Raw genomic sequence first — 12,390 nt, forward strand, 5'->3', positions numbered from 1 at the left:
GTTCTGAGGGCGGTCTCTCGGTGTGTGTTGGTCAGGTCGGTGAGGTGTGTGCTGGTCAGGTCGGTGACGTGTGTGTTCTGAGGGCGGTCTCTCGGTGTGTGTTGGTCAGGTCGGTGACGTGTGTGTTGGTCAGGTCGGTGACGTGTGTGTTCTCTCGGTGTGTGTTGGTCAGGTCGGTGACGTGTGTGTTCTCTCGGTGTGTGCTGGTCAGGTCGGTGACGTGTGTGTTCTCTCGGTGTGTGTTGGTCAGGTCGGTGACGTGTGTGTTCTCTCGGTGTGTGTTGGTCAGGTCGGTGACGTGTGTGTTCTCTCGGTGTGTGCTGGTCAGGTCGGTGAGGTGTGTGTTCTGAGGGCAGTCTCTCGGTGTGTGCTGGTCAGGTCGGTGACGTGTGTGTTCTCTCGGTGTGTGCTGGTCAGGTCGGTGACGTGTGTGTTCTCTCGGTGTGTGCTGGTCAGGTCGGTGAGGTGTGTGTTGGTCAGGTCGGTGACGTGTGTGTTCTGAGGTGTGTGTTGGTCAGGTCGGTGACGTGTGTGTTCTCTCGGTGTGTGCTGGTCAGGTCGGTGAGGTGTGTGTTGGTCAGGTCGGTGACGTGTGTGTTCTGAGGTGTGTGTTGGTCAGGTCGGTGACGTGTGTGTTCTCTCGGTGTGTGTTGGTCAGGTCGGTGACGTGTGTGTTGGTCAGGTCGGTGACGTGTGTGTTGGTCAGGTCGGTGACGCGTGTGTTCTCTCGGTGTGTGTGCTTGTCCCCAAGCTGCGGAGCTCTTCGCGGACCTGGAGGGAGTGTTCCAGGAGAAGATCGACGCGGCCTACTTTGAGACCAGCAAGTATCTGCTGGGCGTCCTCAACAAGAACTACCTCCTGCTGGAGCATCTGCAGGCCATGAGGAGGTACCTGCTGCTGGGCCAGGGCGACTTCATCAGACACCTCATGGACCTCCTTAAGTAAGAACACACACACACACACACACACACACACACACACACACACACACACTGGGCCAGGGAGACTTCATCAGGCGCCTCATGGACCTCATCAAGTAAGAACACACACACACACACACTGGGCCAGGGAGACTTCATCAGGCGCCTCATGGACCTTCTCAAGTAAGAACCAATACACACACACACACACACCCCTATGTTGTCTGTTCTATAAACACACACTCTATAACACAGTTGCACAGAGATTGAATACTCTTTTGTATTAGTCACACACACACACACACTCTGACCCTGTGCCCGCTGTGCCGTTGCCCACTAGGCCAGAACTGGCGCGTCCGGCCACCACGCTGTACCAGCACAACCTGACGGGCATCTTGGAGACTGCCGTCCGAGCGACCAACGCCCAGTTCGACAGCCCCGAGATCCTTAAGAGGCTGGACGTTCGGCTGCTAGAGGTACCGATCTAGAGGCTGCATCTACATCCTGTTTGTGACTCCAGACCTCCTCAATCCCACAATGCTGTCTGTCTGTGCGTGTGGGGCTGTAGCGTAATGTGTGGTATTTGTTGCAGGTGTCCCCAGGAGACACTGGCTGGGATGTGTTCAGTCTGGACTACCATGTAGAGGGGCCCATCGCCACAGTATGTTTCTGTCTTTCGGTGCCTCATTCTGATGTGCTCTTTCTGTTGTTTCACAACCAGCCAGTTGGTGCGACTGCTTTAATTGTGTGTGTGTGTTGTGTGTGTGTGTGTGTGACAGGTGTTCACACGGGAGTGTATGAGCCACTATCTGCGGGTGTTTAACTTCCTGTGGAGGGCAAAGCGCATGGAGTACATCCTCACGGACATCTGGAAAGGCCAGATGTGCAACGCTAAACTGCTGAAGAGCATGCCTGGTGAGAATCCTCTTTGCTATTCTATATTCTAAAGAGCATGCCTGATGAGAATCCTCTTTGCTGTTCTATATTCTATATTCTAAAGAGCATGCCTGATGAGAATCCTCTTTGCTGTTCTATATTCTAAAGAGCATGCCTGGTGAGAATCCTCTTTGCTATTCTATATTCTATAGACCCTTTCAGCAATAAAAACAAAAACAATGCTTGAACGTTCTATTTGGGCCCCAACGGAAGTCTTGTGGGGCCAACTATGATGCTGATAATGGAACTCTCTTGAAAGGGTCCATATTCTGTACTCTGGTACATGTTCATTGTGTTGCCTTTAGGAAGTAGCAAAATACTTCCAGATAATGAGAGTGGTCAGCAGCACAATTAATTGCTGCCTTTTGCGATTTGCTAATTGCATTCAGATTGCGATTTCAGTTAAAGATCCATTAATCTTTCATTCCTATTCCTTGTCCATATATATGAGCACACTTAAAGAATGTGTTTGTCTTGTATGTATGCTGCTGAGACCTTGAATTTCCCCTGGGGATCAATAAAGTATCTATCTATCTACTTCTCTGTCTCTGTATTGAGTGAGCCCTCATTGCAGTTGAGTCTGACTTCCAGTAGAGGGTGTATAGAGTCCAGTTTCTTTTCCATTTAGATATGTGTGGATGGATAATGTGTGTGTGTGAGATGTGAATCATGATGTGTGTACTGCTGTGACTTAGGAGTGGCTTGTCCTGTCCTAACATATGAATAGACTTTGTGTCGGTCTGTTGGCTGATGTTGCGTTGTGTCCCCAGAGTTGTCGGGGGAGCTGCATCAGTGTCACATCCTGGCCTCTGAGATGGTCCATTTCATCCACCAGATGCAGTACTACATCACGTTTGAGGTGAGTTTGGTCCACCTCACACAAACATACACATAAACACAGCCAACACACACAGTACTACATCACATTTGAGGTCAGTTTGGTCCACCTCACACAAACATACACATAAACACAGTCAACCCACACACAGTACTACATCACGTTTGAGGTCGGTACACATAAACACACGCACAGTTTTTTTGATTGACAAATACGGATTAAAGCACCAACACTGTAGGCTCAATGTAGTCTGTGTGTCTGACAATCTAAGTAACTCACTCACTCACACAAAAGCACAATCAGGCATACACTCACTCTAGCACAAACACACACAATCAAGCATACTCACTCTAGCACAAACACACACAATCAAGCATACACTCACTCTAGCACAAACACACACAATCAAGCATACACTCACTCTAACACAAACACACACAAGAATCCACTCACTCAGTCATACACAAGCATTCATACATGTAAGAATTCACTCACATACACATAAGCGCTCACTCACTCATGCACGCACACACACACACAGACATGCACACACACATTTTATTTCATGCCCCACATGGACTACGTTGATCTAATTATGCTGTCCAGCTGCCCATCCATCTGAATTTTACTGTTTTCCTTCCATAGAGGTGTGTGTGTTTGTGTGTGTGTGTGTGTGTGTGTGTGTGTCCACTAAAGAGATATGTGTGTGTGTGTTGGTGTATGTCCACCATAGAGATGTGTGTGTGTGTGTTTTTGTGTTAGTGTGTCTCCACCATAGAGATGTGTGTGTTGGTGTGTGTCCACCATAGAGATGTGTGTGTTGGTGTGTGTCCACCATAGAGATGTGTGTGTTTGTGTGTGTCCCCAGGTGCTGGAGTGCTCCTGGGATGAGTTGTGGAATAAGGTGCAGCAGGCTCAGGATCTGGACCACATCATCGCTGCTCACGACGTCTTTCTGGACACGGTCATCGCACGCTGTCTTTTAGACACCAACAACAGGGTACGCTCCATACAATCAGCTGGTACATATACACGGTCATCACACGCTGTCTTTTAGACACCAACAACAGGGTACGCTCCATACAATCAGCTGGTACACGGTCATCACACGCTGTCTTTTAGACACCAACAACAGGGTACGCTCCATACAATCAGCTGGTACATATACACGGTTATCGCACGCTGTCTTTTAGACACCAACAACAGGGTACACTCCATACAATCAACTGGTACATATACACGGTTATCGCACGCTGTCTTTTAGACACCAACAACAGGGTACGCTCCATACAATCAACTGGTACACGGTCATCACACATTGTCTTTTATGGTCTGTGCAGAATACAGGATTTCAGCACGATTTGGCCACAATTTTGTCGTAGCTGACATATTTCTTGAATTTCCCCTTGGGAATCAATAAAGTATCTATCTATCTATCTATCTATCTATCTATTTATCTATCTATCATTTCCAGCGTCGTGCCCGAATATGAAAGTTCGGGAAGAGGAACACTTGAACGCTTGAACTGATGTTTGTTTGTTCAAATCTCTACCAGTGTAGAGGTTTTGCTGTTCGTTTTTGAAATCTATACAAAACTTGAACTGATATTGTTTGTTTGTTGATACCTCAAAATTCTCTGATTGCAGCTTCTTAAACTTATATATTCTTATCTTTGCTTACTACTTTTTTAAAGCAAACTATATATCTTTAGTGCGTGTAAAAAACAAAGCATTTGAAGATATAATCAACATTTTTTTCTGTAATTTCATCGATCAAACAACTTCGACTAAAATAAAATAATCGACAGATCAATCGACTTTGGAAATAATCTTTAGTTGCAGACACACACATTCTCACACACACACACACATTCACACACACACACACACATTAATTACAGTGCAGCATAATATATATATATATACTTTAATTACAGTGCAGCACTGTAACAATTCATTTGTCTCTCTCTGTGCAGTCCCTGTTGAACCAGCTGCGAGCCATCTTTGACCAGATCATCGAGTTCCAGAGCACTCAGGACTCTCTGTACCGCTCGGCCCTGGAGGAGCTGCAGCTTCGGCTGCAGTTTGAGGAGCGCAAGAGGCAGCGACAGCAGGAGGTGGGTTACCTCTTAACCAGGGCTGGAATTAACTACCAGCCACTACCAATGGATGGTAAAATACATTAGCCACTCAACAGGAAATCATTATTTTGTGTCTGAGGTCTGAGAACATCCCTGCTCTTAACTGATCCAGAATCAGTCCTTAACACTTCACTTTGACACTTTTATCCAAAGCATCTCACAACGGCGGGTTCGGACCCGGGCCGACCACCTGTCAGGCTCTGACATCACCACGGCTCCGCTGTGCCCACTCTTTTGAATCCCAGAAGAGTATTCCGACCCTGTTCCTGTTCAAAATATCTTTATACTATTTTTGCGCGATTTGTCAATTGATTTCTGTGAAGTACAATTTTGGATATAGATATCCACTTATCTTTTTTAGATATCTTTCTTTAGTGTTGATGTTTTTGCCTGGCCTAAATGGGTGTATGTGGTTGTGACTAGAGAAAGGACAAGAAATTTGATCGTGCATACCAAACAGTCCCAAGCTTACATTAGCAACGATCGCAGATCATTGTCCGCTGTTATAGCCCATTGATGTGTCCTTGTACGTGTACTATCTGACATCTTGCATCAACCGCCTGAAAATGACATGGATCAGGATCCCGTTTTACACACACACACACTACATTAAAACAACGGGCAGCCAAATTAGACCCTCGGTATATACCTGGTGTCGGCTTTCTCCGGCGATTGATTTTTTAGTCCCATAAAAGCTTCGTCAGACGTTGAGCGTGTACCGAAAACAAACTGCGGTCGGGTGGCTGCCATCTGTGTTGTTGTTTATAGCCGCGCGGTAATGGCCGAGGCCAGCGCTGCTGAAAGGTTCTGTTCGTCAACGTCGTCCGTCTCGTCTCGTCACCTCGACCTGCTCCCTCATCGGTCAGCCTGGTTCCACGGCGACAGCGGGAGCGTTGGGAACAGAGAAGCTGCCCATAAACCAGGCCTGCGCTGACTGAGACACAGGGCAGTCAGTTCCGCACTCCTGATTCATCCTCTCCCACAGCAGTGGGCTGCGTTCTAATGATGGTGCCCATAGAAGGTGCTCTTGTGTGAAGGGCGGGCGGTACATATGTTCTACAGCAGGGCTGGGCAATACATTTCTCTAGAGGGCCATAATGTCTTTGATAAATTATGCCGTGCACAAAGGCAAATTTGTGGCATACCTTAGCATGCTTCATATTGAAATGTCTGCTAAGTTGTATTCTTTGAAGACAGCGATACGTTCTTTGCTAATTAAACATATTACTTTTTACTTACTTGAACCATCATCTTTTAACTTATTTGCCATATCCATTGAAATGTCACTGATAGTGCAGCGCTTGCATTGCAAAACAATCGTGAAACTTCACCTGACATTTGAGGACAGTGAAGAAGAGTAATGTTTATTTAGCACGATTTTAACTGTAGACAGCACAACTTACCAACTTCACTTAGTGTTTTAGTAGTTTGCTGGCCATATGCTGCCCATGTGTGTTATACTGTGCGTTAAAAGAGAATATTAGATATGCAGCCATCAAGTAGGTGATGTTGATAGCCGTTCTGCCGTTATGATGTTTATAGTTAATATTAAGTCTGTGTGTGTGTGTGTGTGTGTGTGTGTGTAGGGTGAATGGGGTGTGACCACAGAGGATGAGGCTGCTGAGACTAAGCGGATTCAGGAGTTCCAAGACTTTCATGCCAAAATGCGCTCTGAGCTCCGGATACTGTCATACTCGTACCAAGTAAGTGTGCACTTTGTCAACACAGTGTTTTCATAGGAATGCTCTAATCTCTTGAAAGATATCTCACACTTTATATTGATTCAGTTTGCCATCAAACATCTGATTTCAATGACTTATCAGGGATATTCCCTCAGCCAAGTAATATGAAATGTAAAACTTGCACCGTTAGTCACATAGTACAGCTTCAGCAAGCATAAAAGAAACTTCTGGCTGTTCAGTAGAACTTCATGTAGGCTAAAGTGCAGACACATACATACATACATACATACATACATACATTGATACATACATGCATACAGATGTTCTAACTGTACCTGCCAGAATGGGAACACAAGGCCATGCTCCCTAGCTTTTTCCAGCTTATAGTATTATAATAATTGTGTATTGTAAATTGTAAATTCACTCGTCAAAGTGCACCACTACATCACATGAAAAACTCTGCACTGTTATTCTGGTCTGCGTTTGACTCTGGTTGTCTCTCCACGTGAAGGGGATTGTCCAGCAGTTCCTGGTGCTACTCATGACCAGCACAGACGAAAGCCTGCAGTTTCTGAGTTTCCGTCTGGACTTCAACGAGCACTACAAAGCCCGGGATCCCCGTCTGCGCGTCTCTCTGGGAGCCTCCAGGGGGCGACGCAGCTCCAATATGTGAGCCAGGGAGAGTGGGCGTGGCCCACTGGCCCCCGCTACAGCTTACAGGCCACACCCACATCATGGAACTCCAGCCTTCACTGACCGAGGGGTAGAAAGAAAGAAAAAGAAGGAAATAAAGAAGGGAAAAAAGAAAGAAAGAAGACAAGAAAGTGTGAGAAAGAAAGGACAGAGAGAAAAGATAGATAGAAAGAAAAATATGTTGAATTATCCACAGCCTTTCCCCCATGCCATTGCCAAATAAATAAAAGTGCACACGCACACACACACACACACATGCTCACTCTCAGAATATGAACACGATATTCCAAAGGAAGAATTTGTTTTTAGAAGTGTGTAACTAGTAGGACAAGGTCACAGGTCTGCAATCAGTGCTCTGTCATCAGTGTATCAAAGTGTTTAAACTTTTCCATGTTGTGTTAATGTGTGTTTACATGATTATTTAATGATTTTCTTTTTGTACGTGTGTTTTTGTCTATTCAGTTTACATTATAAATGTATGATATTCATTGTTTTTGGTTTGTTTTGTTTTGGCCTGTATGTTAGATTCTGATGGCATAAAATGCCAATGTAAAAAAGCTATAATCTTTCAGAGAGGTCTTCAGCCTTAATGCTACAGTCTTTTGTCTATTTAAATAATTTCCATTTTGAATGTCTACTTGTGACTTTTCCATCTCCCTGTTGCAGTCTGTGACCTTTGTTCTGCCTGTATAAACAGCAAGCATTGACCAGCCCCTCCATTTCTTAGCTGCGTAAGGTGAATTTGTCCGATTCTTTGCACTTGCCGCCTTTTTTAAAAGAAAAGTAAACATGTAAAGTTGCCTAGTGTGAGGGGAAACGTATGGGCCCTGCGCTGTGTCCTTATTGAGGTGGTGCTAGTGGGGAGACAGCGCCACCTGTGGGCTATGCCGTTTTCTGAGTTCTGTTGACGTGTGAATCCACCTTCCACCCAGTTTCCATCAACGTCATCGTCCCATTGTTATTAAGTTATCGCGGGGTGGGGAAGGAGGAGAGATCATCTTTCTCTCAACCCTTCTTCACTGTATAGCACAGATTTATAGTTAAGTATATGATGTAAGCAAACACATTGTCATTTTTCTCTTTAATAAATAAACTTTTTTTAACAACCTGTGTCTACATTGGACATGTTGCACTACTTGAATATCCCATTAGCTTTAGCAGAAAGTGGAGCATCTTATTCAATGTCACAATGGAGTGGACTAACAAAGATGGTGGGTCATTTGTACTTGTAATGGCACATTGCCATTGTGAAGCAGAATCTTTTCAGCTGGCCTTGACAGCCCTGCTGCATGGAGCCTAGGAGGTGTCATTGCAAATTTTTCATATATATTATATGTATTCACAGATTTCAATATCATTGACTTGTCTGTTAATAGTTGTTTCCGTGGAAAAATGTATTCCTTTTTACTATAATAGGGTGTTTTCTCAAAATTAGGTTTCCGTACCCTGTGGAGGAGAAATATCCACTTCAGTAACACCTACATAAACTATTCATTAGAGATTTCTTCCCATCTATATTTTGTGCTTGATTAGGGAGGAGTTATGTTGATATATTGTCAATAGCCTGATATTTTACATTTTATACTAAACACATCTGACTCTAAATAGTATTTTCTATGGGATGATAGAGAAACATAGCCACAGTCCCTTTAATTTTGTCTTTTTGCTAATGTGTCAAGAATGAAACAATATATTTTTAATCTGGCTTCATCCAATTTTCAAATTGTGTTTTGTAATATAAGCAAATTATGGTACATTTTATAATAAGTGCCTAATTTGCATAAACATACAATCTCAAACTTGTAATACATTTTTTCTTTAGTATGATGTCACTAATCAGCTGGAGAAGTTTCATAGTGATAGCTATTAATTGAAAAATCCACTCCATCTACGGCGGTAGACTTTTAGTATATGATTCAGGAGGGTATTAGGACCAATAAAAACTATGAGTCATTTCTGTTGCTTTTTTTTTTTTTTTTTTTTGTCTTTTTGAGCTAGATTGACTGGCCTACTTGCATTTGTGTATGGAGCATTAAATTGCATGCTCATAGACAATGGTTATCAGAGGTTTTCCTGAGCCCATACAATGATTTTCTCTACAGAAAAAGGTCTGGTTTTAATGCAGTGCCATCTGAGGTCCAAAAGACCACAGCCATCCAATATTTTATTTCAGCCCTGTTTAAAGATTTCGCTGGATTTTGTGAATATTTTAATGATATATGTACTGTAGATGATGAAATCCTCAAATCTTTCACACGATAAGAAACATTATTCTTATATTGTTTCATATATATATATATATATATATATATATATATATATATATATATATATATATATATATTATAATAATAAATAAAACTAGAAAAGCATTTCCTGAAGGAAATACAGTGCATGAAAATGCAAAAAATATGATGTAAAATATCATACAGAGTAAAAACAAACTATATTGGTTTCTAGGTAGATGAGGTTTAATATAGTTGGAATGATTGAACGGTTAAATAGGTGGATAATTTAAATGGTTAAATTATTTAGGTAGATAATTGATGATAACTGACAGTTGGAATGGCTCTAATGTTTGCTAGCAGTTATGCTAACTATGTTATCAAAGATAATAATGTTAATCAAGTTACTTAACTTAGCTAATGTTTTCATTTTTAGTAGTTATGCTAACTAGCATGCTAACATGTTAAGTATGCTAACCATGTGACTTAGCTAACTTAGCTTATCATTTTTAGTAGGTATGCTAACTATTTTAACTAACATGCTAACTATGTTAACCATGTTACTTAGCTAACCTAGCTAATCATTTTTAATAGTCATGCTAACAAGCATGCTAGCATGCTAACTATGCTAACCAGTTTTAACAGTTTTGCTAAAAATGCTAACTAGCATGCTAGCATGCTAACTATGCTAACCACGTTACTTAGCTAACTTAGCTAATCATTTTTAGCAGTTTTGCTAAAAATGCTAACTAGCATGCTAACTATGCTAACCATGTTACTTAGCTAACTTAGCTAATCATTTTTAGCAGTTTTGCTAAAAATGCTAACTAACATGCTAGCATGCTAACTATGCTAACCATGTTACTTAGCTAACTTAGCTAATCATTTTTAACAGTTTTGCTAAAAATACTAACTAGCATGCTAACTATGCTAACCATGTTACTTAGCTAACTTAGCTAATCATTTTTAGCAGTTTTGCTAAAAATGCTAACTAGCATGCTTAACATGCTAACTATGCTAACCATGTTACTTAGCTAACTTAGCTAATCATTTTTAGCAGTTATGGTAACTATGCTAATTAGCATGCTAGCATGCTAACTATGCTAACCATGTTACTTAGCTAACTTAGCTAATCATTTTTAGCAGTTTTGCTAAAAATGCTAACTAGCATTTTAACTATGCTAGCATGCTAACTATGCTAACCATGTTACTTAGCTAACTTAGCTAATCTTTTTTAGCAGTTTTGTTTAAAATGCTAACAATGTTAGCAATGCTAACATGCTAACTATGCTAACTAGCTACAGTAGGTAGGAGTCATAGTTGATGATAAGTAACAGTAACAATGGCTGAACAGTTAAAAAGTTCAGTAGTTTAAAGGGTTAAATTGTTTAACAGTGAAATATTGTAGTGAGGACTTTTATTTTGAAACAGTTTTTGGCAGAGGAAGCAGTTGAACAGGATGTGTAGTCTTAATAGGGCCAGTTTGTATGCTTAAAGCCTGAGACTGGCAGTTGATCCAGGTGGCCTGAACACCTGCCATAGGATTCTAATTTCTTTCAGGTTTGTAAATAAATTCCAATTAAAAAAAAATAAAAAATTGCCCGAAGCCACCCCGGTTGGAATTCAATGAAGATTTGTGTGTGCGTGTGAGAGAGTTGGCACATTTACAGCAATACAGTACAAGCAATACAGTACACTTGAACAGATCTATGTAAATAAACAAAAACAAAAGTTTACATTTTGGAATTGAAATGAAAAATCAATAGGAACCAGAATTGATAAGTAGACAAATGTTGTCAATGGCTTAAATTGATGTTTGTCCTGTACATTAACCATGAATGTTTCATGGTCTTGATAGGTGCTGAAGTGAAAGGTGAACATATTCATATTTTCAGTATCCATCTGCACAAACTGTCTGGCCATCACCTCCTCATGCTCTTCCGCCTCCATTTTTAAGACCCGTGGCAGCCAATATTTGTTTTGCATCAAGCCACTGTTTTTATGCAACCATTTTATGAACCTTGGTTGCTTCTTCGAAGAGCTGAGCAACAAAGATTAAAAGACAGTTTGGTCAGTTAAATGTTTTCAATGGAAGGGACATTGCACTACCATGCCAGGCCTACGCCTACCATGCTCTCATTTGTTGATGCCTCTCCTGTGTGCAGCAATGGACACATCTTGTGTACTGTAGGTCTATGTGGGGAGGTCAATAGATGATAATGCATAAAACGGCATTCAATTAAGTTCCCAATGTGCACCGAGATATATTTTTTCTAAAACAAAATCCCATCCACTCTGCTAGACTCTAGGAATGTAACCAGTAGGTGGCGATGAGATTAAGTATAAGTATATATACTCTTTTGATCCAGTGAGGGAAATTTGGTCTCTGCATTTATCCCAATCCGTGAATTAGTGAAACACACTCAGCACACAGTGAACACACAGTGAGGTAAAGCACACACTAATCCCGGCGCAGTGAGCTGCCTGCCACAACAGCGGCGCTCGGGGAGCAGTGGGGTTAGGTGCCTTGCTCAAGGGCACTTCAGCCGTGCCTACTGGTCAGGGTTCGAACTGGCAGTCCGAAGCGCTAACCAGTAGGCCACATGCAGCTGCCCTTATTACTTTACCTCCCTATAGATCAGTGGATAATGTTCACAATGATGTTTTCACTGGGGAAAATGTCTTTCCCATAGACTGTAGGCTATATATTGCATTCTATACAGTCTATGGTCTTTCCCAAGTGCATGAATGCACCATAGGTTTCCTATATGTCTAGTAGACCTAGCTAGGCCCTATACGCTGATTGCTGTGTGCATGTGATTGACGTATATGCAGGGAATAAATTCAAATTAATTTGAATTAAATCAGGTTGTTTTTATTAATATTATACTGCAAGATGTGTGTTTTTAAACTAGGCTACATTTAAGTTCCATGCAGACTAATTTTTAATATTACA

The 12,390-nt window shown here is 41.9% G+C and overlaps 1 protein-coding gene across 1 annotated transcript in view; it reads left to right on the forward strand.

Annotated features, from left to right (window-relative positions):
* tubgcp3 (tubulin, gamma complex associated protein 3) overlaps window positions 1-8,315 on the forward strand; it is a 29,276-nt gene extending 20,961 nt beyond the window's left edge. Inside the window, exons 14-22 of the mRNA XM_042079690.1 lie at window positions 752-941; window positions 1,261-1,396; window positions 1,513-1,581; window positions 1,700-1,835; window positions 2,627-2,715; window positions 3,563-3,694; window positions 4,670-4,810; window positions 6,421-6,537; window positions 7,028-8,315. Coding sequence (XP_041935624.1) covers window positions 752-941; window positions 1,261-1,396; window positions 1,513-1,581; window positions 1,700-1,835; window positions 2,627-2,715; window positions 3,563-3,694; window positions 4,670-4,810; window positions 6,421-6,537; window positions 7,028-7,189 — 1,172 coding nt within the window. The 3' untranslated portion in view covers window positions 7,190-8,315. The remainder of the gene's footprint in view (window positions 1-751; window positions 942-1,260; window positions 1,397-1,512; window positions 1,582-1,699; window positions 1,836-2,626; window positions 2,716-3,562; window positions 3,695-4,669; window positions 4,811-6,420; window positions 6,538-7,027) is intronic.
* The last annotated feature ends 4,075 nt before the right edge of the window (window positions 8,316-12,390 follow it).

The sequence above is a fragment of the Alosa sapidissima genome, chromosome 23, assembly GCF_018492685.1.
Source record: "Alosa sapidissima isolate fAloSap1 chromosome 23, fAloSap1.pri, whole genome shotgun sequence".
NCBI lineage: Eukaryota > Metazoa > Chordata > Actinopteri > Clupeiformes > Clupeidae > Alosa > Alosa sapidissima.